This window comes from Cryptomeria japonica, chromosome 6, assembly GCF_030272615.1.
Source record: "Cryptomeria japonica chromosome 6, Sugi_1.0, whole genome shotgun sequence".
Lineage (NCBI taxonomy): Eukaryota > Viridiplantae > Streptophyta > Pinopsida > Cupressales > Cupressaceae > Cryptomeria > Cryptomeria japonica.
The window spans coordinates 3,326,282-3,352,470 of record NC_081410.1 but is presented as its reverse complement, the minus strand read 5'-3'; the positions used below and the strand labels follow the sequence as shown (position 1 = coordinate 3,352,470).

Genomic DNA, 26,189 nt, shown 5'->3' with positions numbered 1-26,189 from the left:
GACAGACAGGTGATCGGTCTAATTGATGATCAGTGATCGGTGGCAAAAGATGAAGAGTTACACCGGTGAACCGGTGATATAGGTTGAAGAATGCTATCCACTGAGAATCTCGGAGCAATGACCGGTAAGCTGGATATGATGACCAAAGGTGAGTCAGTCATGGCGAGATATCATCAAACAAACGGCTAGTGAAGTCTACAACAATTAACAACCAGTTAAGGTGAGATTTGTGTGGATTTTCCGGTTCGCATTAAAGAGACAGAACACGACCTAGAGGTTGGTGAAATTATGAGTTGCGGAGGCAGATAAGGATGAGTTGCTAGCAATATTGATGGAGAGCGCGTAGAGAGAGTGAGGGAAGAATTAGGAAGATTTGAATTTCAAATCTACCAAGTGTTAGGTGTAAACTCATTGAGGAATCGACAGGTATGTGTTGGCAAAATATGGTATAAAGGTTTTTGGCAAAAACCCAAAAGGTTGATCGTAAAGATTGCAAAGTGCAATTTTGAAGAGAGGTGATCTAGCAAGGTGAGAAGAGGGCAGAATTGCTAAGTGAATAGCAGAGTGGTGAAGAGAGTGTGCAGAGCTCAGATAGTGTGAAGAGCAGAGAAAGAATGCAGAGCACCAATAGAGTGCATAGCAAGTGTAATGCAGAGAACCAGTAGAGTGCAAAGCAAGTGTAATCGATGGTCAAACCGAAGAGCTTCATTTGGATTTGATTAAGATAAGAGTAGCTATTACAACAGATCATTCTCTCTATTGTTTTCTAATAACTACAACAGTAAAATCCCTTAATCGGGTGACATCTTAAATGATGATCCTGAGTCCTTTAACAAGGCTACCTCATAACAAGGTAAAGATTCTAACAGGCCTCAAAGAAAATCCCTTAACCGGGTTGCACCTAATAGTGTCTTTGTAATCTCCTAATAGGGATGGCTCCTCACTGGGCGTACTTCAGAAGAGTGCAAATTTTGTGAGTTTCTACTCACACCATGGTTTTCTCCCACTTGAGTTTCCACATGATAAATCTTGGTAATCATGTGTGTTTGATTTTATGTGTGCATGTTTCTTATTAATGTTGCTTATATTGATAAGTGTTAAGTTTGAATAGAAGTTTTGATTAAGGTTAAATTTGGAACAAACCGGTATAGTGCTGATTCACCCCTCCCCTCTTAGCACCGGTTGGGACTAACAGCCCCATCGAGAGATTGGATGGAAAAAGTGCAGACAATCTTTCGATAAGAAAGAAAGGCTAGAAATGATTGATAAGATAGGGTGACAGGGTCATGCAAGAAAAAAGATAGACTCTAGAAGGAAGAATTGAAATGTCAGACTAGGGTTGAGAAGCCTATATATGCAGGCTCAAACGAAAAAACATCCTCATTGGTATCCATAGAACTCAGAAGATCAGAGTAGAGTAGAGCACCTAGAGAGCTATCAACAATACAAGAGAGATGGCAGAGAGACTTCACATATTCGATCGCGTTTGACGATTCCGATGACCAGATGACATGGGTGAGTCGGTATGTACCTTGACCTTACTTCATATGTTTTTGCATTTATGACACATTTAATGCATTCTAGGAGTAGTTTTACAAAAATGCAAAATCGGTATTTAGGTCAAAAACGCATCTAGGTTAGATTTAGGCACGTCTATGATGAACAGGCGTGTCTGGGTCATGTCTGCATGCATCTATGTATGTCATCGCATCCATGTCAAGTATGTGATAAACAAACACATCTACGTTGAAAAAGCACGTTTATGTAGAACAGTGTCACCTCTGTATCGTTAAAGCAGATATATTATGCAAAAACACGTATGTGTTGGGTAAAAGCGCGTCTGCGTGGCAAAAACACATCTAGGTCTAGAAAAGGCAAAAAATTGATAGTTTTGTGATGAACATATGTTGTCAATTGGATAAATTGTTGAGAGGACTCACTCAAACAAGTGCCCTAGGGAAGACAAACTAAAAACAAGGCTAGAATTGACAATTATGTGATAAACATATGTTGCCAATTGGATAAGCTGCTGAGAGGATTCACTCAATAGGTGCCCTAAAGTAGGTAGGTTTACTATGCTTAGTATAAGATAAGTCGTCGAATTGATAAAATTGAGCGAGTGCTCTAGCAAGATAGGTTGCAAAGCTGATAGTGGATAAGTCGTCGAATGGATAGAATTTGGCAAGTGCTCTAGCAAAAAAAAAAAATCAAGTGCAACGTGATAAACATATACACTAGGATGCAGAGGATAAGATCAGTTGTGCATGTATGTCAAGAATTTGTTTAAATTTGACTATTGAAGCAACTGACGTGTCTTCATATCTTGAAGCCACAATAATTGTATATCGGCACCCATGCCTCTCAACAAGTGGATTCCTCACACTCGCTACCCTTCCAATCATTATGATTACTTGTGGATGTCATTTCTGCCTATAAAGTTGGAAACCCTAGCAACAAGAAAAGCTAAAGTTTTAAAATTACAAACCCAGGCTGTGAAAGAAGAAGATGGAGAAAAAAGAAATAAGGAAAGCGTAGAAGTGCTAGAACCCAACAAAAATGTACGAAAATTTAGCAAAAAACTAAATCAAGAAACAACAAAAAAGGAGTTGCATACCTTTCAAATCTTATAAATAGATCCACCGAGTCAAAGTTCCCTCAAATCCTGATCAATCGAAAATTGATAACATAAGAGAGTCGAGGAGTCACGGTACAAGTAAGTATCTGACCAGTGAAAATGAAGAGTTTTGGGGTTATTTTTTAGCCGTGGACTATCATTCTACATGATAAGCGTAGTTGTTAAATTGGACAGTAAGTTTGCCGATAAGTACCCTCGTAGAACTCACCTGCAGGTTTATGGGTGAGGAACTGGCTATCCCTTTCTCATTACAAGTAAATCCCAGGATTTCCATCATACTTCATTTTCACTAAGGAAAGAAATTTTATCGTACAACGTATGTCCCATTTTCTCCCTTAAAAATATTAGTATTTACAGAGCCAGGTTTGAAGGGAATTTCACTCGTGTGTCTTAAATACAAATATATAGTGAGATGGAGATGGAAAGAGTTACCTTTGGCTTGAAAATTAAGGAGAAAAGTATGTCATATTATCCAAGAATACTGATTATGTCCTTTTCAGTTTCACAGCAATGATTTAGAAAATGCCATACTGTATGCATATTGTTTAATAAGTTCAACTCTTGATATTCGTTTGACTTTGATACAGTAGTATCTGTCGAATACATATTGTTGAAAAGTAAACAAAATAATGAGTTTTTAATGGTTAAAGCCAGACAAAGGTACTTCTTAAAAGCCTATTCGTATGCATTTTAGATGCGCTCTTGAGACCAAGCCCCAATGTCAAACAGTCGTTTCCAATGAGAAATTAACAGTACATAATGCATATATTACAAAAGCACGTAGTTAATATACCCAAATATGCACTTAGCAATTAACATCAAAGGTTTGTTGTAAAATTATTGAGTGTAAAAAAAATTACAATTTTTGTGGTGCTCTTCCTAAAGAAAATTATTAGAATGCTTGCTCAGATTTAATCACATTTTTCCGCCTGCTCTAAATGTCCTTCCAGAATAGACTATTAACTTTCCTCTGCTTCTACAGAGCAAAGCAGATAAACAGCTTATTTTTAGTGTCGAACATGTTATTGTGGATTTTATTTTCATATGCAATCCCTCTCTGGGAATGATAATGCTCTTTTGTGTCTAGCAAGAAAACATACCCCAGAAAAAAAACACTTCTGTACTTCGGTTTTGATAAAGGAGTGACATAACTAAGAATTTGTGAGCCCACTATCAAATGTAGTAGAATCGGATGATTAATACATTTTACATTTTGCATTTTTTGCACATAAACATCGCCTATGCAAAGCCTTGAACAGAGGAATACAATGGAAGGTGTTAACAAGTAAGTGGATTTATACAGATCTTATGTTTTATATGCTGGAGCACATACAGAATCTGACACATTAAATCCCTGTTGAGAATCATTAAAATAAAGAGCAAAAGCAATACAAATTAGCTCATTTACAGTATTAGGCACTGTTTTCTAATCATTCAAATAAATGAATGTCATCGGTAGTTATTCCTTTTTGCACCTACCATATGATGTGTGCTCACCTTACCATGAGCTTTTTTATTTGAAAAACAATGCAGCCTCAGTATCAAGGAATGCCTCGGCATTTTTACCTCTGATTTCTTAAGGCTTAAATCTCCAGACTCTATCATACAATACTCCATAACACAAATAATTTCCACAGAATACAGTCATGATGGCTTGACAATATGGTCTAACAATTTTGTTATTGGGCACAGTAAATTATGCGACTCTGGGTTAGTTCACCATGTACTATCAAATGAAAGGCAAGAACTCTAACTACATGTTTATATAATGTACACAATCACTCCGGAAGTTCTATCTCACAAAACTTTAATATTTCCCATGACGCCTACTAGTTCTTACCACTCACCTTTGATTCTGTACTTTGAACAGTGACAAACTGGTTACCAAGTGCCACTGCAGCAGATTCTACATGCTGAAGGAGGAACTCGTATATTTTCCTTCTCAGTCTGACCAATGTATCAGCCAGTTCAGTGTCTGCAAATCCTTCATCATCATCAGAATTGAGAACCTTTTGAGGATTGATTTCATCCAACCAATCATTGACTCTCTTAATCTGAGACAGCATGGCTGCAATTTGGTTATTATCTGTTTGTGCACCTATTCTTGCTCCAGCACTGTCATTTCCATTTTCAGGATATCGAGCAAATTGAGAACCATCATCTAAGTACCCTTCCATGAACCTCAAGAACCAGGTCTGCGATTCACTCTGTAGACATCTTGCTAGATCTGCAGCTTCATCTAGACCATTTCCTTTCACCCACTCAATAACAGGTGGTTCCCTTGGAGATTCTGAAACATTTTTCAACATACTTCTTCCGGAAGTACCCTGAGCAACAACTCCATTTGACATCCTCCGCGATGCAATCCCTGATGACTTTGAAGGAAGCTTAGTCTCCCCATTTTCAATGGAGCGTCTTTTTTCACTTGTATTTTGAGACACATTGCCCATTCCTTTGCTAGGAAGAGGCTGTGTAGATGGGTTTGGTAGTTTCTTAGAGGGTGGGTACTGCAATAAAAAATTCTGGCTTTTCTGTGTTGAGGGTACTGAAGAAGTTTCGAGCAGAACCAATGCTTTGTTGTTGATAGCTGTGTCTTGACTAAATTGTTTTCCTTGTGTCATTCTTGGTGTTAGGCTTGATAACTGCTTACTAAGAAGAGTAAACGATGATAAATCTGTGGCTAAAGCTGCTTGAACCCATGATGTTGCTCTCTTCTTTTTTTCTGATGAAATATTCAAAGCTTCATTCAATAAATTTCTATCGATTGCTTCATCTTCTGAACATCGTTCAAAATTCCTAGTTTTAGCCAAGGAATCTACAACAAAACAAGCTTGTCGCAACTCTACATGAAGATTTAAGAATGTCTCCACAATAGACTGAGGATTATCTGACTTTGCTGATGCACACAGCTCTGCAAATATACTGACCAAAAAAATGAGTTAGTGGAAACTATTCCGTATTAAACAAGACACACAGTCTAGGTGAAATGTTCAATTGCATGTACAATTGTGTGATTCGAATCACATCAATTTAATCTAATGTTATAGAACCATGTAAAAATAACAGACATCTTAAGATACTCTTAAATGTTTTGGGGCTTGCAAATTAAATTTTTCATCATCATTCTAACTTCAAACAGAAATCACTCCAAGTAAGATATGTTTTGGCAAATAGTTTCAACTAGTATAATTTGCATGATCAAATCTAGCATAATTAATTAATGCACTAAAATTATTTGGTGAGAAACAAGCAATGTTCCACAGAATCCCCAAATGGGAAATGCAGAAACAGGTTTTGGGTTTGTCAAATTATTCTGAAATTTTGGGGACAGCCACTAAGTAGATAGCAAAAAAATAATAACTAATAATTATTAAATAATATATTATATAAATATATATTATAATTAATGATTATCCAATTAGCACACAACAGGCAGACATTGGTAGACAGATCAAACTTGAAGTGATCGATTTTTGAATCTAAATGAAAATTCAAGATTCAAAAAAATAAAAACTGAAACATAAAACTACTGATATTAAGTTTTTTTCTTAAGACTGAATGATGAGGATAGTGTAAAACATACAGAGGACTGGGTGCATGATAGACTGCGGGGGTCTGACAGTGAGGACTGTGCTATTGAAGAAGTGGATTATCATCACTCTTTTTATTTATTATTAGATTATTTTTCTTCCCTATTTTTGTTTTGCCTGCTTAACAGGAAATAGTAAAGAGGATCTAGAAATTTGCAAACATTTATGATTATTATATAAATATAAATTATAATAAATGATTATCCAATTTGCAGACAACAGGCAGGCATTGCTAGAGAGATCAATATTGAAATTAATTCTTGTATCTAGTTCAATTTCAAGGTTCAAAGAAATAAAAAATGAAACATAAAACAACTGATATTAAGATAAATATTTTTTTATTATTTTTTGTAGTTAGGACTGAATGAAAAGGATAGTGTAAAGAATACAGAGAAGTGGGTGCATAATAGACAGCAGGGGGGCTGACAGTGGAGACTGTACAGTTGAAAAAGTGGATTATTGTCACTCTTTATTTATTAAATTGTTTTCTTCCCTGTTTTTGTTTTGCCTGCTTTCCAGGAAATAGTAAATGAGGATCTAGAAATTTGCAAACATTTATGAAAAGAAAATTTACAGAGCTTAACCCCGTTTATGGGGCCAGGCAGGTTGATCTGCCTTCTAACCCACGGAAAGATGTGAAGTGGCAACCCAAGGATGATGGGTGGCTGAAGGGGAATTTTGATGGGGCTTCCTAGGGCAAGCCTGGTCCAGCCAGCGCAGGGTGTGTGGTATGAAATAGCGAGGGTTGGATTATTCAGATTGTTGGAGCCTGACTGGGGATTGCGTCTAATAACAAAGCAGAATTTCACGCTGCCCTATTGGGGATTAGGGTGGGCAAAGCATTACAAAGTGGTCATTTCCACTTGGAAAGCAATTCCCAGATAGTGGTCAATGCGATCAGGGCAGTTCAGATGCCAAGCTGGAAGTTGGCAAAAGTGCTAGGGTAGATTTTGGAAGATCAATTTTTTAAAAGAATTCATAATATATCAGGATGGTAAAGAGACAAGAAATAAGGTTGCGAATGTGGCAGTGGGAAGTGTGCTACCATTCGACTTCATAATTTCTCGCTTGTTTCAGGCGCTCAGATGAGACAACATTTATGATTTAAGATCAGGGGTGAGTTGGTGAAGGACGGATACCATCAACAAATATATGCGAGGTGGTTTTATGAGCAGCCAGTAGATGGTAGCAGTCACAGTGTAACAAGTGATGGGCTCGGTAAGCAAGATGGACGCCTCCATTTGCTTGCTTGCCAAGAAAAGGCAGATGTTGTTCTATAGAGATGTTTCGGACTGGAGGTTGATGGAGATTTTTAAAACATGGGTGGGGGTGGTGCTACATGCCATCTGGTTGGTGTTGGAAGATGAATATTCGGGGGGCAATGGATGATATAGAGTTAATACTGATGTAAGCTCCATGTTCATTGCAATGCTCCTGGATGCTAGCAAGACAGAAGAAATGGTGGAGAGGTTGGTGACTAAATTGGTTTGGAAGAAGTGGTGTAGTGGATTGAAGGGTTACACATTCTGTGTTGTCCCCAAGCAAGGCTTAATTCCTGATGGCTGCATGCAACCAAAGCCGGGTATGGAGGATGATGATCTGATGCAAATATTTGTAGTCTGGGATGTGGGGATGGATGTCCAGGCACGACACAAACAGGCTAGGACTGGCATCAACTTCCTTAAAGTTTGTGTGGAAGGGGTGGCGGCCGAGGATCATCACTGGGCATACGCTTTGGTGGAGGATGCGGACGGGGATGACAATGCAGAGACAGGTAACGAGGTTGGATAAACATGGCCAGGTGCTGGTTTGTCTCCCAATTTTGGTTGCTAAGGTGACAGTTGTTTTTTGGCTTTCTGGTTCCGTTATATGTTGGACTTTCTGGGGCATTTTTTGTAATTTTGGCTCTGATAGATACAAATAGGGGGAGAGCCTGATAGAATTATGTGAATGTAAAAATATGTATAATGTGGTGTGTTCTTTTCAAATGACTAAGCCATTTTGTGTTGGGCTCGGCTGGGATTGGGGGTGTAAGGGTAGGAGGTAAAATTTGCCCAGACAGGGCCTACTGCAAATAAAAATTGTTTTTACATCAATATATGGATATAGCCCCAAAAGCGCCATATTAATCTATCAAAAAAAATTCAAAGAGCTTAACTGGGATTGTAAAAATGAGCTTTTTATTTGGTAATTGCATGGGGGCATCCCCTGTGCAAGCAAAAGTCCCCAGGAGCACCCCTTGCACAGGTAAAAGTCCCGAGGGACATCCCTGCATTGTACGACCATCTCAAGGATGGCCACTTGTGCAGGCAGTGCCCAAAGGACTATGGGTTTTTTTTGTTCCCATCATGCCATCCCCAGAAACTCCCCAGTCTAGGTTTGGCCCAAAACCTGAGTATTGTATAACATATAAACATTAGTACAATCAAGTTCAACCTGCCACTCTGTAAAATAAATGACATATATACAAAACCAGAACATTCAAAATATATTTCAGTCATGGATCATTATCATTGTTTCACGGCTGTTGGGGACGGGGAGATGGGGCCGCGGGGACGGGCTTCAGGGACGGGAAGACAAAGGGAAAAAGTTTCGGGAACGGGTTTCGGGGACAGGGGGGCTTGGGCCTGAGGGGGGGAAATGTGTTTCCGTGGAACACTGATCATTATTAATTCATAGAATTTACAATTTTTGCTAATCAAAATAGTCAAGCTTTAGGAAAGAAGAGCTGCAGAGCTCATCCATTCTTGGAACTATGGTTATAGACTAAGTCACAAGGTTTGCGTTTGGCAATGAAAATTTTTGGGAACAAGTTTGTCAGCTGATTAAAATTGGAAAAAAATTCATGATTAAGTTTAAAGAATATAAATATGTATTATGCATTTCTAAGTATTTTTACTATCAAAAAATAATATAAAAAATATGCCAAATGGTGACATTAAACAAGACACTTAAACCATGGAAGCATATATCTTTAATTTATTGTGATTTGTCCTGATGTCTTTAACCACTGACTCTATCAATAAATTGCCAAACGAATCACAAGAAGTTGAATTTATAATTCATCAACTCAACACATTACTACATGTTTTTTTACTGATTTTTCGCCCAATTTATTGCCAATAAAATGTGATAAATCATGATTTACAAAAACCACAACTTTTTGATGAGTAAATTGCAATTTTTTCACACTTAATTGGAATTCTTTGTCAAAACACTAATGTTAGGGTTTTTTTTCCTATTTTTGCAGTACTTTTTTATGGTTTTTCCTATCCCTAACCCTAGCCCAGTATTTTTTCCATTTCTTCTTAATATTACCCTGATAAATTGAAAATATCTTTATCTTAGCTTGTCAAGAAATTCCTGAGAAAGATATTTGCATCTATTATTTTAGTGACCAATTCATATCCCGCATGGTATAATCCCTTATCAATCATCCAAAAGTAAGTGGGTATATTTGCATGGCCAACTAAGTTTTTGGTATTTTCTATGTTTCTGTAATTCACATTTTCAAAGGCCTTCGGAGAAGAATTTGGCCTTGAGGACTTCCATCAATTTCTTGGAATGGTTGCCATAGGCTTCTTTCCAAGAAACTCAAACTAGTTCTCTTGGAGATTTTTCCAACGATTGCAAGAAGTCCAAATTTTGCCCAATGGGCTACAAGTTATTACCCCACCAAGTTGGGGCACCAAAATAAACCAAAATCAATAATTTTGTAAATCTTAATTTTGGTAGTTAATTTGTCCCCATCCAACTATCAATTTCAACTTCCAAGGATGTTGTGACCTTCATGTTTGAATTCTAAGCTAATGAAGAAAATTTTGGAGGCATACATTTCTTCAACGCGTTTGTTAGATTACTTGGTATTGTCATTGTGTGTTCTACAATATTGTTGGTTCCTCATGAGGTATTATGTCCCAAAAATTTTAACTAAATTTGGATCATGGTAGCACAAGTAGCAGGTGCTATATAATGAAAATCCTTGGTTATTTGAACAAGTTGGTGAAGTTTGTCGATTCATTAGTTTTTCAATACAACTTACAGTTTGCTAGTAGTTACAAAGTCTTTGGACATATATCTATAGGTTTGGGTAGCAACATGATTTGCATTTTGCATATCAATGGCCCTTGTATTCCTTCCATTCTTTTCAGCAATTTTATTTGGTTTCCATAGTTTCTTCCTTTTCTTACTTATGCTCGTATGCTTTGTGGATCTATTCGACGGTTGTCCATTTGACCACCAAGTTTCCACTATACCAATTTGGTATCAAGCATTGTGTTCCAAGTCCTAGGGAAACAAAAGAATGAAAAATTACATTTAGAACAAAGTAATACTTATATGAATGGATGGTTATGCTATTAGGTTGACGAACTTCCAGGAATATTCATGCAACTGATGAGTGAGGTTCTAAAATCATTTCTTTGCAGGTTTGTGGTTGTTTATCTCAACAACATCTTAGTGTTTAGTAAGACGAGGGAGGAGGATCTTGTCCACCTACAACAGGTGTTGGCATAGCTAAGACGAGACTTTCACATTAACCTATAGAAATGCAACTTCATGGAAAGGGAGATGCATAATTAGGATATGTGATATCTCACAAAAAATTGTAAATAGATCTAGAGAAGGTCCAAGTAATTGTTGAGTGGCTTGAATCAAGTGTAACAAAAGCCAAAATTTTACATGGGTTAGCAAGCTTCTATTGGAACTTCATCAAGAACTTCAATGGAATTCGTGCACCCTTGACGTGCTACATGCAAAAAGGAAGGTTGGAATGCATACTTGTTGCTACCAAGAGTTTCACTCTATTGGATAAGAAAATGGCAAAAGAGCCCGGGTTGGCATTGGGGGACTTTGTAAAGGTGTCCCTAATTGATTACAATGCTAGCAAGGTGGAAATGAGTGTCGAATTAAGTCGAGAGAGTAGACCAATTGCGTATTTCAACAACAAGTTGAACGAGTCTAGATGGTGAAAGTTTGTCTACAACCAAGAATTATATGCCATAATGCAAGCTTTTCTCAAGTTAAGGCATTATTTGTTGTCAAACAAGTTTATGTTCTACATAAACCACCAAGCATTAAAGTTCATCAACAATCAAGCAAGAATCAACCAAATGCAAATGAGTTGGGTAGAGTATCTGCAAAGTTACTCTATTGTATTAAAAGCACTATGCACACAAAACCAACAAAGTCATAGATGCTTTATGCAAAAGGCAGTCTTTATCATTAAAAATGGCAGTTCTAAAGGCCATGGAGATGATTAAGGATTTGTATGGCACAAACCTGAATTTTGCAAATGCATGGCATACCTACATAGAGACCTTGGCTAGAAAGAAAGGCTTGTATGAGTACTTCACAGAAGAGGGATACTTGTTCAAGAGGCAATAGTAGTACTTCCCATGGAGTTTAATAAGGGAGAACCTCATCAACTTGTTATACAAAGGTGGACTTAAAGGACACTTTGGCACAAACAAGACACAAAGCATGTTGGAGGAGAGATAACACTAGCCAATGCACACAAAGGTTTGTGCAAACAAAGGGAGAATCAATACAACCCTCCCCCATTCGTCTCTCCAGTACATGCACATTCCAAATTTTTGAATTGTCTATTGTGGAGTGCAGCCAAACAGCATAAGTACAGTCATTATCAGTTGGAGATAAGTAAATTAATGTCCAGAAGTGAGTAAAATTAGGTCGATGATATTCAAGATTACATCAGTGTACAATAGACAGATCTAGGAAGAAAGCATCCTAGGAAAGCAAAATAAAAGAACAAAAGCAATAAAAACAAAATCAAGAAATGCAACACCAACACATGGGTTAAGAAATCAATACAAATTGCCACATGAGGGGGAACGAAATCCACAAAGAGTGAGGGCTGAAAAAGACTAGAAGGATAGAAATTTCATCAAATATCTCTGTTAAGTCTTCGAAGGAAGAAATCATTAGTGCCATCATTGATCATTATGACTAGTATTGCTCATCGAGGAGCACCAAAGACCAAGGGCCAAGCATGGTGGTGCAAGGAGGAAGCAAAGCTCTCCCTCTAGAATCTCTCCTAACATCCAAGGCTAGTTTAACTCTTGTTGTAGTGAAGAAACTAATAATGTGTATGTCCTTGTCACTCAAGGAGCAATTAGGAAGGAGTAGATCCATGTTATTGAGGAGCAATGGCACAACATCAAGCAAGAGCAGAACCACATTGTCAAGGGAGATAATGCAAGGGCATCTAAGTAGCAGTGGTATAGTAGGAGAAATGTCATCTCACAAATCTATCCACCTCCATGTGTGGAGAAGTGGTATCCAAACTGCATTTAGTGCCACCAAACTCCTGAATAGACTACAAGAAAGAGAATCAACATGGGGATTCTAGGGCCTATAGAAAATTCCTGCAAGGATTTGTGCCAAAAGGTGACAACCTCCTGAAGATAAAGGGAGAGTAGGCATTATCAACAGGTATAAGTGCTAGAAGTAGCTTGGGTAGCAGTAGTAAGGTTCTCCTCCCATCTTATTTTCAGTTTTTCCTTGGCATTCTTGGGGGTCAAAAGAAAAAAATTCATCCTTATAGGAGCTCTGCTAGGGTTTGTGTTATGCTTCATAGCAAAGATGTCATGCCCCACCATGAAAGCATTGCTTTTACAACACAAATCATAGCCTCACTTAATAATAATGCCTAGGCAATTAAATAGAAGACATCAAAGGGCCAACTAACAGAGAAATGATTTCAGATCACCAACTTACCAAGGGAGGCCGACTAGATAAAATAAAATATATTAACATTTCATTAGAGGCCAACTAAGATCCAAGGTTATAACCTTTTAATATTTTATTAAAGGCCAACTGAGGCTAAGGGGAGTGTAATAAAGGGCCAACCTAGACAGCACTTGAATCAAGAGGGGGTGCGTCCCTTGCAAAGAAATGTTGTTTATGGAAAGAAGTGACTCTCCACCAAATGTTGTTTATGAAAAGACGTGACCCTTCACCGAAAAATAATGATATAAGAAGAAAATCCATTCATTTGGAAAAGGGTATCCATGAAGGATCAAAAAAGGGAACGGTCAATGAAAATAAGCAGAAGCAAAACTGAACTAATATTAGTAGCAGTGCAAATTAAGGGATAAAGCTGATAAATAAGTAGAAATACAGATCTATGCATATGTGTTCATGCAATAGAGATACTTGCAGAAATTATTGAGTAATCTTAATGCTCTTTCTAATAGAAACATGAAATGGAAGATTCGTATAATAGTCCCTTCCAAATTTAGAGAAATAGGTTGCAAAATGGGGAAGGCCAATCAACCTTTCGAGTTCATGAGAGGTGAAAACCCAACATACCCGCTGTCAAGTACGCCACCCATAGAGGGGCTTAAGCCTTGTGGGTCAGGAGGTGTATGTGTGCTCCCAGGCTTGGTGGAGGGAGGTAGTCTTCATACTCTTGTCAAGCATGCCACCCATCAAGGGTTAAGCCTCATGGGCTGGGAGGCTGATTAGTGCTCCTAGGTTTGATCAAAGAGGACAGCCAGCCTCCAAGGTGAACTGAGGGATGGAAGGACAGCCCACCTTCCATGCGGTTTGTAAACCTTTCAACAAATTCCTGATGAGACTATTATAGGAACCTACTTTGAAAACGCAATGACTTATTTGAATTTCACTATGAATGATGTTTATGGATACCATGGTGTTTACTAATGATTGGTATGACATATGATATTATGTCTTATGATTTAATGTCAATTTCCAGTGACTAATATTGTGTACAGGACCTAGACCAGGTTTTCTCTTATAAAGGGCATTTCAATTGGTAAATTTACATTCTTAAATGTATTAAATTTTAGTTGGAATTATTATTTTAGGGCAAAATATAGGAATATCCCCAAAGGGAACATTATAAAAGACCGAACCATGCCATTATTGCCAATCTGTTTGGGCCCCATGACAAATTATTGCATGCCACACGTTTCCTGCACATTTTGTAGATTTTTGTTTAAAATGAAAAAATTCTAGATTAAGGCAGCTGCTGAATTTTCATTTTAATATTAGAATCCTACAGTAATCCAGCTGTTGAATTTTCAATTAAATGGCAAAATTCCAATAGCGTGCTGCTCTTGGAATAGAACAACACCATCTAAAAGAGCTCACAAGAAGGAATCTACAAGGCATTCTCAGGAATAAACCAGCAAGCAAAAAGATTAAGATTTATTCAATTGATCACGAAATAATTCAGGTTGGGGAAAAAACTGATGAGGTATGCAGTTAGGTTTAGGGAAATATCAGAAAAAAACACCACAAAAAAAACCCAGGAACCCTTATTTTTAAATCAAAAAATTAAAAAATCACAATCCGATGGTGATTTCATCACAATTAACTCATAATTTATCAGGTCAAAACTTGTACGACCATTTTTTTTCAGAAAAAATCTCTTTTTCGATGAAAAACTCAGCCTGCGTGCCATTTCATGATTTATCACAATAGATTTGCAGTTTCTATTTCTATTTTAGTACTTCTTACCCTACTACAAGAAACATGCCTTAATAGAAAACATTCTTCACCAAATGCTCTTTGAGAATATGCTATGCTTAGTTCATGGTACTAGGCTGTTTGAGACCTTCATGGGTGGAAACTTGTGTTTCTGTAACAATGTCAGATCATAGTCCTAAGCTTTTTGAGACATTCATGGGTGAAAAGTCACTGAAAACACAAACTTGCGTTTCCGTAACATCACCAAAGGATTTTTTATGTTAACCTTTTAAGAGCTGGGGCATTGCAAGCTATTCATACTCAAGGTCTGTCAATTTGAGGAAACAAACTTATCATTGTTTACCACTATGGAATGGCCAATCCCTATGACAGCTGAACTTAAATTACCAGTTTGAATTGAATTCTTCATCTCCCAATATCAAGATAGATCTTGACTAACTCATTCAGCTATACAAATTTAACTCTGCAAGTAAACATAAAAGGTTTAAACTTTAGACGCAAGTGGAGTTGAGCAAACAGCTTGAAGAAACACTTGTTTCTGTCTTCTCCTCTACACCAATTCCAGCACTGGTTTTCACTTCATTGTCTCGCATATCTGCTGCATCCCATAACAAATGTGGTTTTCTCAGATTCTCAATATTTGCAGGAAAGGTTTAGCTCTCTGTGCAAAATGGATCATTGAAAATATTGAGGACTTTGAAGCATGAGAAGTTTGTCGCAAACATCATAATGATTCGATACACCCTATGACAAAAAATACTAACAAAGATTGAGACACTACTCACTTGTTTGAGCCCTTCTTTCTGTCAAAATGCAAGGCACTGATGTGGTCAAAGGAATTTGGAAAGAAAAGGAAGCAGTAGAGCCTTGGCTTTGGCAGGTTTGAGAACATTGAATTGTTATTAATATTAAACAATGATTCTCTTTAGTAGTCTCTTATAATGACCTACCATTGGCAGCAGTGTCATGGATTAACACACTGTATTTCATTCACAAAAGCAAGAAAATTTGGAGATTGTTTTCTTTACATACCAGAACAAAAAATATTATTATAAGCCCCAAGCTTATTTCCAACTCCATATGATTTAATACTCATAAAGAGATTCCGGATCTCTTGTCAGGAAAACTCTTGCACAAACTAGGAGTCCTTGATCTCAACTGTTGTTGGAGATATTAAAAATGGAATTGTGATACTCTCTTCCAACTGTTGTTATTACTGTCCTTTGCCAACTCTGCAGTTACAGATGGGCCCAGTACATGCTGGAATTTCTGTTCATGTTTGTCCAGAACACATTTCAGAAGATCCATTTGATCCCAAAATTGATTTTTTTCTCGTGCCTTATTTACCAAATATTATTTACAGATGAAGAATTTAATATTTAACACCTCCCCAAACACCCGACCCACAACAGCCCTGAACTGTTAAAGCATATCTATCGGTGTTTCCCTGTGGCAAAGTTGCCTTGCAGTGGATTTTATCTCTTTTCAAACCTTAAAACTCTTGTGCTTTATCTCTTGGAAGTTGCACTTTTTAGAGATTCAACCCACTAGCCTGCATGCCTGATTAAAGTTAGTATATGATCAGAACAATTGTTTTAGATTTGATATAAAATAAAAACGTGTTATTTAAAATAAATGTCAATATTAAAAAAATAAGATTGCCTTGGTCAATAGAGATTTTGAATTGTAATTGTATGCGGGAAAAACGGGTCGATAGAACTCAATATGTGAAAATATGTTCCAAAATACCTGTCCACACACACACACAGGACTTCTTGGTGCAAGCTATGGAGTGATGAAGTATCACTCAACTTCCCAAGGTTGGTCCCATGGTTCTCTATCTTACAATGTCCCTCAAACCAATGTTTTTGCTCTCAGATCACTGAGCAAAATAGTTTAGGGATGGCAAATGTAAAAACGAGGGATGCTTTGATAGATTTTATAATGAAATGTATCCTAAGCTATGCATGATTCTAGAAATGCAATAAACTAGATGATAAGATGACAAGGTTAGTATCAGTACTATCCTAACATGATATATTTAGTCTGTGATTGAGCTAAATGACAAAGAAAATATTCTAAACATGCATATTTAGACTAATTTCTAATTAAAAGAGGCTAAAATGATGAGCATAAAAATGATATGGAAGCTTGAATGTATTTGAGCATAAGTATGATACTACAAATTTGGAAGATGATTAAAATGGAGGAATGAGAGCTCTATTTATAGCAAAAACAGGGCAATGGATGGTCAAGATTGAAAGAGTTGATCAAGGGTTGAGTTTGAAAGTTGGGAATCCATGTTTTGCAATTTGCACCAATGAAATGGTGACAAATGTCAACATAGGGTTGGGTTGAGAGAAGGGGTAGGAGACATTAAATGCCTGAGAAGACCTTAAGGTTATCTAGAAGGTAAGGGTCAATTCTAAATTAAGATTACCCACTGGATTAAGAGTTAATCCAAGGATAAACCTTTGTGCAAATGATTAAGAGATAATCATGGTCAAAGCATTAAATGCTTGATGAGACCCTTGGGTTGGATGAAGGTTGAGTTAAAAGAAATTCTTTAACCATGTAAGAGGGTTTGAGTTAACCATTAATGGTTATGAAGACTTTGGGGAATTAAGTGGTTGAAGGCTTGAAGCCTTTAATGGTTATCAAAGACTTTGAGGAATTAAGTGGTTGAAGGCTTGAAGCCTTTAATGGTTATCAAAGACTTTGAGGAATTAAGTGGTTGAAGGCTTGAAGCCTTTAATGGTTATCAAAGACTTTAAGGTTTTGAGAAGTGACTTCCCTTTGCTTAGGGATGTGACAAAGTTTAGAAGATGGGTTAGGCTAATTAGAAGCGATTAGAAGAGTCTAGAAGGGATTAGATAGGGGTTTAGGAAGGCAAGTGGGAGATGTAGGATTTTGCAAGTGGATGAAGGGATAATAGGATTTAATTGAATTAAATGATTTATTCAATTTGGTTGTAATTTGGGGAAATTAAATAAATTAGATTTATTCAATTTTAGGATAACTATTTAATTAAATTTGAATTTAATTAAAGTGGATAGGGGGGATTTAATTGAATAAAATGATTTATTCATTAAATGGTAAAAAGAAGTCTAGTGAATTTAATTTAAATAAACTGAGTAATTTACTTAATTAAATAGAGGAACGTGGATAATTTAATTAAATTGGATTTAATTAAATAGAGACATGAACATAAAATATTCATTTAAGAATATGGTCATTTTTATACGTCTACATTTTGCCCCTCTTTGAAGTGACGTGTGTGCACATGTTATTTCAAAGAAAATGATGCGTTATCATAATTTATGATCAAATGCCATTTTGTGTCGCTCTTTTGATTTGCAAGTCGTGCCCCAGATTTGATTTGATGCGTGATGCCCCCTCGGGAGATGAATCAATATTTTTTTATTTATTTTTTTTAAATTTTGATTTGATTTGATTTGATGAGTTGCGTGTGATGTGTAGGATTTCGTCTATGTGAAAGGTGGGTAAATTGATTCATCTCTCGATAAGTTACAAGTTTTAGGGTATAAGGGAGACCGCGACCATGTTACAGGTCCGTTTGGCTAACCCTAATTTCATTTTCCTCCTATAAAAGGGGAAAATAGCTTTGATTTGATTCATTTGTGCCTTGTTGACTTTGGAGAAAGAGAATTTGGTCTGAAGAGACAATGCCTATTCTGCATTCCAGACATCGTTTTGAGCGCGTTTGGAGGTACCAGAGACCTGCAGCGTATAGACCACCAGTAAGTCAACATTTCTTACACTCTTTTGATTTTTGATTTGGTCGTTTTTAGTCATTTTTTTATTTTTAAAACTCGGTTTTAGCGCGTCAAAGTCGTAGATTAGCGCATACAAACTTTTAAGTAGCGCATCAAGTCTATTTTAGGGGTGCGTCCGAAATAAAATAGGGTAGCGCATAGGAAATATAGGTTAGCGCATGGCGATAGTCGGGTAGCGCGTTAGGTCAGCAAGTTAGCGCGTAGGGTTAACCTAGCGCATAGGGGTCACAGGGGTTCGCATGGGTAAGGGGGTTTAGCGCGTAGGGCCAACCTAGCGCATAGGGTAAAACAGGTAGCGCCCGGGAGGTATAGATTAGCGTGTGGGTAGGTGTTAGCGCATAGGGTAGATTAGGTGGCGCATGGAGGGGAAGATTTAGCGCGTAGAGTCAGTCTAGCGCATAGGGTAAATAGATTAGCGTGTAGGAAAGACAGCCTAGCGCGTGGGTAAAGTTTAGCGCAGCGGGAGTCTGTTTTAACGCATCTGGAAATTTTTTTGCAAGATGAGGTGTTTTGTAAATTTGTTGTGTCTGTTGTTATGATTTTATGGATTTGTCCAATATGAGTGCTGATATAACTTGTTTTGATTTGCGATTGTTCAAGTTATGTATAGATATCAATGTGATGTTTTGATCAAAATATGATTTATTTGCGTACCCTGTTTCAAGTTCAATGTGTGAAGCCTGATTTGTGTTACAAGCTAGTATGGGTTGGAAACTTGAGTTGTGTTACAAGCTGATATGGGTGGGAAACTTGAGTTGTTTTACAAGTTTATGTGATTGTGGAGACTTGAGTTGTGTTACACGTTTTGATATGGTTTTTGATAACTTGAGTTGTTTTACAAGTTGATATGAAATGATAGGATTTTGAACTTGATGTAGATGAGCAAATTGTTTCATGTTGTTGATGTGAGTTTGATTTTGATATCTTTGTTTTGATGTGAAAACTGATATTGGATTTGTTTTGCTTGTTGACAGGAGCGCTTGGGTGTGGTTCAGTCGCGAGAGAGATTTCCGAAACTGTGGACATTGATACCGCGGTTGATGCAGGCTGATCTGGACATCATTGAGAGATGTGGGTTGACCTCCCTTTTGGATATGCCTCAGTTCACTATGAACTGAGGGCTACTGACAGCATTGGCAAAGAGGTGGCATAGCGACACAAACACCTTCCATTTTGCGACCGGATAGATGACAGTCACCAGAGGACTGTTACAGGATCCTACGGATTCCCGTAGTAGGTGCACTACTACCGTATGAGCAGTCGGAGGAGGGTGGGACAAAGGCACTGCGCCGTATCTTCCACGACGAGACAGTCTGTGGTTATGAGATCCCGTGGCAGGAGTTCTTAGACCTAGAGTACGCCCCACCGCCATCTGTACTAACAGGGTTCATTGGTGGATTCCTTTGTCCTGATCGCAGGTCAAAGGGATTCTCTGTGGGATGGGGACTGGTATTGGAGGAGATGGTCACACAGGGGCAGAGATTTTCATGGAGATCAGCTATGCTAGCCCATCTGTACAAGGGCCTACATGAAGTGGTATACCTCGGTTACGGCAGTTTGTCAGCTGGCGTGACACTATTATAGGTATGGTGCTGGGAGCACATTCCAGCAACGAGGCCACTAGCAAATAGAGACAGGCTCGTGGGGTGCGCATATGCGTATGGATACAGAGGTCTAGTTGTCCAGCGCAAGCTGGGCAAACTAGAGCATTGGAGGAGAGTGCTTGATGATATAGATACGGTCACTTGGCGATCGTATACAGGATGCGAGGTGTGGGCAGAGGACAAGCTGGAGATGCCCTTTGTTTTTATGACCAGATACCTGATCGGGAGGACCCCGTTTGTGATAGAGAGGTTTGTGGTGACCCGAGTTTTGAGACAGTTTGGGCGCCAGCAGGGTATTCCACAGGGAGCGTGCCTATATGCACGTCGGAGACAGGATGTAGCGGATTGGGGTCCGACCATTGATAGTGCAGTGGCGGTGGAGGAGTTTGTTGGGTTGGCAGGGCAGATATGGGATTATGCCCCGGAGATTCTGGATGCGGGCATGACCGATGAGTTTGCTAGATTGTTTGCTGCGCGGGTGGTGGCCAGGATATCGGATCCGGAGGAGATGAGGCTAGCTTTTGATTCCGATGAGGAGGAGGGAGAGGGAGATGATGATGATGATGGAGAGGATGGAGGAGATGGACGAGGGAGAGGAGTCAGAGGGAGACGAGGAGACAGAGGGAGGAGAGGAGATAGGGGTGTGGAGAGAGCGGTGAGACAGGGGGAGAGGTGGATTGGCTATTGGAGCCGGTGGAGAGGGGAGAGTGGGGGAGGTGCTAGCTGCAGTGGGGGGTGTTGATGAGGCGAGGCGACCAGCACAGAGGAGGAAGACGGATGTGCTCCCACCTCCAGCACCGAGGACAGGCAGGGTTGGAGGGGTTGCCCCTGCACAAGTACCACTACAGGTTCGGGTCCCTACACATGTTGAGGATGCGCAGATCCGAACCCTACAAGTGACTATACAGCAGCTGCAGGCACAGATTTTGACATATCAGCGACAGATTTCACAGTTGACCACTGAGCGGGACACCGAGATAGAGCAGAGGGGGCGAGCGAAGGGGCTGGTATCCAGCATGCAGAGAGCAGCGGCGGGTGGTCCGATGAGAGACACCCTGAGAGAGCTAGCATTGAGAGCTCAAGAGGCAGAGTACTATCGGCGGCACTATGAAGCTGTGGTACCCAGGGACCGACGAGTACAGAGCTTTACACAGTCGAGATCCAGTCGCTCTCGAGATACTGGGTCGCGGTCTGAGAGCCGAGGTGTTACAGGGCCACCGAGACAGGACCCTCCTGGGGATCCAGGGGCAGGTGCATCTGGAGCCAGACCATCTCCGTCAGGGGATAGTCATACTTGAAAGACGTGGTCTCTTTTGTATTTTTGATCATTGTTATTCTTTGTACTGGACACAGTGTTGATACATTTTGTACCTTTTGATCATTTTTGAGATATATATATATATATATATACGGTACCATTTTCTTTGATCATGTGGTGTGTTTATATGGATGCATGTTATGTGGGTTATTTCTTCATGATGATGCAATGCTTAAATATATGATATAATGTATGATGCAGGATGTATGTTTTTATATACTGTGAGATGTATCTTGAAAATGAGATGTATGATTTGATATGCTGTGTGATGTATCTTGAAAATGAGATGTATGATTTGATAAGCAACTAAATGTAAAATGATATGCAACTATGTTAACATGATATGCAATTAATTGGAAAATGATGTGCAACTAATTGTAAGATGATATGTAACTATGTTTTTGGTAGCATCCTCATTCTGTATTTGCCATCCGATATAGCCATTTGTTTGCTTTCTGTGTAGATATCATCATTGAGCATTGATTTGTTTTAGGAAATGTTGAAAATTTATACAAGCATAATGGTATAATTGAACCATAATGACCTGAGAAAAATTTACATGATGTTTGATTTTGCAAGATAGCACAAGCGTCAAGGTATAATTGAACCAGGACGACCTGAGTGCGTATTGCGTAAACAGACAAGATTGAATCATTTGTATGCGTGAAGTGGAATCAGGCCTTCAGTGATATTCGATGTATCACGTCTCGAGGCAAGTATTCACACAATACAAGTGATCGCCTCCTAGACAGAAGACTAAGAAAATATTGGAAGTTCCTCATGATCTCTAGCTTTGAAGCATTTAGTGAGAAAAGGAAGAAAATCCAATAATTTAAAAAGTTCAAAATGCAAAACTAGTTAAGATTTTTATGCGATAATGCAACATTTAGTACTTCAGAAAATCATCCATCCTTGGTATTTCTTGTGAATTGTTTTGTTTTGTTTTGCGATGAAGCGTAGTTTTGGTTGTTGGATTTTGAGTTTTGCAAATAGCTTTGATGTCTTGAATGTTTGCACTATTTAGACGATTTGAATGCCCCTAGCTGAGTGTGCCTCTTGATGTGAATATGTACAGTGATTTCCAAGCCATGGTGGATTTGTGGTAAGAGGATATATATGGATAAACCCGGATAGTGACTACGCTAAGTATGTCCTGAATGGATATTTGCTAAGTGTCGGGCGATGGCCAATAGTGTTTGTATGGATAAAATGGTATGGAGATAGATAGAGGAGCCATTCTTTCACAAGAGCGCCTGTTTACCATGTTTTCACCATTTGTTTTTATTGTACTTTGTTTTTGCTTTTTTCTGGATTTTTTGATTTTTTTTGCTTGTTTTTGCTTTTTCCGTGCACTAGACTACTTAAGTGTAGTATTTCTTCAGATGGATGCTATTAGTTGATTCGTCGAGCACATCTCCTTCTGAATTTGTTAGCTGATAGGCACCTAATCCATAGACTGATATGATAACATAGGGACCCAACCAGTTAGGTTCAAATTTCCCTTTCTTTTCTCGATCTTACTGATTTCTTGGATTTTCTTTGAGAACTAGGTCACCAACTTTGAAGTTGCGGGGAATGACCTTGTGATTGTAGCTCCTGCACATGTGTTGCTGATATGCTTTGAGATGAGTATAAGCATGCTGATGTCTTTCATCTAATAGTTCAAGTTCTTGCAGTCGGTTAACTCGATACTCTTCATCGGGGATTAAACCTTTCAAAGAGACTCTGAGAGATGGGATTTCTACCTCCAGGGGTAAAATGGCTTCTGATCCATATACCAAGGAGTATGGTGTTGCTCCTGTAGGTGTGCAGATGCTGGTTCTGTATGCCCAAAGTGTTGGATTGAGTTGTACGTGCCAATCTTTGCCTGCATCATTCACTGTTTTCTTGAGGATTTTCAGTATTGTCTTGTTAGATGCTTCCGCTTGACCATTTCCCTGTGGGTAGTATGGTGTAGAGAACCTATGTTGGATTTTGAATTTTTCACATAGTTCTTGGACATCTTGATTTTTGAAAGGCCGTCCATTATCTGTGATGATTGAACTTGGAATACCATATCTGTAAATCAGATAATTGAGGATAAAAGAGGCAATTTGTTTCCCAGTCACTGTGGTCATGGGAACTGCTTCTATCCATTTGGTAAAGTATTTTGTTGCTGTTATAATAAACTTGTGTCCATTTGAAGATGAAGGATGAATTTTGCCAACTAAGTCTAGTCCCCACTGACAAAAGGGCCAGGATGTTGTAAATGGCTGCAGTTCCTGTGCTGGTGCATGTATCAGATTACCATGGATCTGGCATTTAGGACATTTCTTAGCGAAGTGATACGAGTCTTTCTCCATTGTAGGCCAGTAGTATCCCATCCTTAGAAGCTTTTTAGCAAGAGTAGTGCCACTTGAATGTGTGCCACAAATACCTTCGTGAAGCTCGTGTAAAGCAGAATCGGAATCATTACGATCAAGGCAACGAAGAAGAGTACCATCTAGACCTCGACGATACAAAGTATCAGCGGTAAGGGTGTAACGGGCAGCTTGTCGGATAAAGTTACGTTTTTGGTTACGTGATTGGTCAATTGGTAATATATTGTGCTGGAGGTAGTCGTATATCGGTCCATATAATGGAGAATCTGAACCAGTCAAAGCATAGATAACCTGGGATTCAAAGTGGTCATAGGCGGGGGAGAACAATTGCTCTACCAGGAACTCGTAACGACTCTGTTGCTCTGGAATTTGTAGTAATTAAGCGATAGTAGCCATTGCACCGGCTGCTTTGTTGTTCAATCTCGGTATTTGCTCGAAGGTGATGTGTACAAAATACTGTTTGAAGTCATCCACCATTCGCTTGTAGGGTAGTAGCTTGTCATCCTTTGTCTGATAGTTGTTGTTGATTTGATGGATGACCGGTTGCGAGTCCCCATAGACTTTTCACTCTGTGATTTTCCATTCTACGACCATTTTGATACCTATAACCAATGCCTCATATTCAGCCACATTATTTGTGCAGGGAAACATAAGCCTATATGATCTTGGTAAAGTGTGCCCTTCAGGAGTGATGAACAGAATGCCAGTACCTGAACCATGTTGTGTATAAGATCCGTCAAAGTATAGGGTCCATTGTTTGGTAGAAAGAGCAAGAACGTCCCTGTCTGGAAATTCAATCTCCATGGTGTGTTTGCCCGGTAGCGGTGCTTCAGCCAACTGATCTGCAATTGCTTGTCCTTTGATTGCTCGTCTTTCTGTGTATTGGATGTCAAATTCACTGAGAATCATGACCCATTTAGCCAATCGGCCTGTAAGAGCTGCCTTGCTGAGTAGATATTTGAGAGGATCAATTTTCGCGACTAGCTTAATGGTGTGTGCTAGCATATAATGTCGGAACTTTTGAGATGCGAAGACCACTGTTAGGCAAGCTTTTTCAATGAATGTATAGTTGAGTTCATAGCCATTCAATGTCCTACTGATATAATATATGGCGCGTTCCTTCCCTTGTTGATCTTCTTGTGCCAATAGTGCCCCCAGCGATATATCTGTTGTTGAGATGTATAGGATAAGTAGCTTTCCTGCGACTGGTGGTACTAGAACTGGTGGATTCATCAAGTACTGTTTGATTTGGTAAAAAGATTCTGCACACTTGGTCTCCCATTTGAATGGTACATTTTTGTGTAGTAAATGGTTAAATGGTAGACTTTTATCTGCTAGCTGAGTGATGAATCGCCTGATTGATTGAAGTCGTCCTTGTAGAGATCTGAGTTGACTGATATTCTTTGGTGGTGGCATGTCCATAATGGCTTGTACCTTTGCTGGATCTACTTCAATACCTTTAGCTGAGACAATGTAGCCTAGTAACTTGCCTGATGTAACCCCGAAGACACACTTCTTAGGGTTGAGCCTGACTTGGAATTTCTCCAATCGATCAAAGATCTTTGTTACGATGCTGAGATGTTCTGCTCTGGTGAAGGATTTAGCGAGTAAATCATCCACATAGTCTTCCATAAATGTATGCATCATGTCATGGAATATTGTTGTCATTGCTCTTTGATAGGTGGCCCCTGCATTCTTTAAGCCAAAAGGCATAACATTCCAATAGTACGTTCCCCAAGGACAGGTGAACGCGGTTTTATCTTGATCTTCTGGGGCTATTTTGATTTGATTATAGCCTGAGAAACCGTCCATTAGTGAGAGCATTGCATGGCCTGCTGTGAAATCTACAATTATGTCAATACTGGGCAGAGGAAAGTCGTCCTTTGGACAAGCTTTGTTGACGTCTCTGAAGTCAGTGCATATTCTGATACTACCATTTGGTTTGGATACTGGAACGATGTTGGAAATCCATTCTGCATAGTCAATGGGTCGGATGAATCCGACGTCTAATAATTTCTTTAGTTCAGTTTTGACAATGAGTGCCACCTGTGGATTCATTTTTCGTAGCTTTTGCTTGACTGGTTTAACTCCTGAAGAGATGGACAAGTGATGCATGATTAAGTGTGGATCCACTCCAAGCATATCAGCATATGACCAAGCAAAGTTAATTTGTTGTTTTTTAAAGAAAATGATGAATGTTGATCTTTCTTACTCTGTCAAAGATTCTGCAAGGTGTAGGTTTCTGACTGCTTCCGTGGTACCAATGTTGATTGATTGAGTGGGCTCAATCAATATGCGTGATCGCTCATGAAAGTGCTCAGGAAGAGTGTCAAGTCTCCCATCGTTAGGTGCCTTGAAAAGGTTTTCACCCTCAGATGCGTCCTTTATTTTTACTTTTTTGTGATCTAGA

General features: G+C 38.8%; 1 protein-coding gene across 1 annotated transcript in view; it reads right to left on the bottom strand.

Moving 5' to 3' along the window:
- Nucleotides 1-3,906: 3,906 nt before the first annotated feature.
- LOC131077549 (uncharacterized) overlaps nt 3,907-26,189 on the bottom strand; it is a 36,999-nt gene continuing 14,716 nt past the window's right edge. Inside the window, exon 4 of the mRNA XM_058015065.2 lies at nt 3,907-5,557. Coding sequence (XP_057871048.2) covers nt 4,465-5,557 — 1,093 coding nt within the window. The 3' untranslated portion in view covers nt 3,907-4,464. The remainder of the gene's footprint in view (nt 5,558-26,189) is intronic.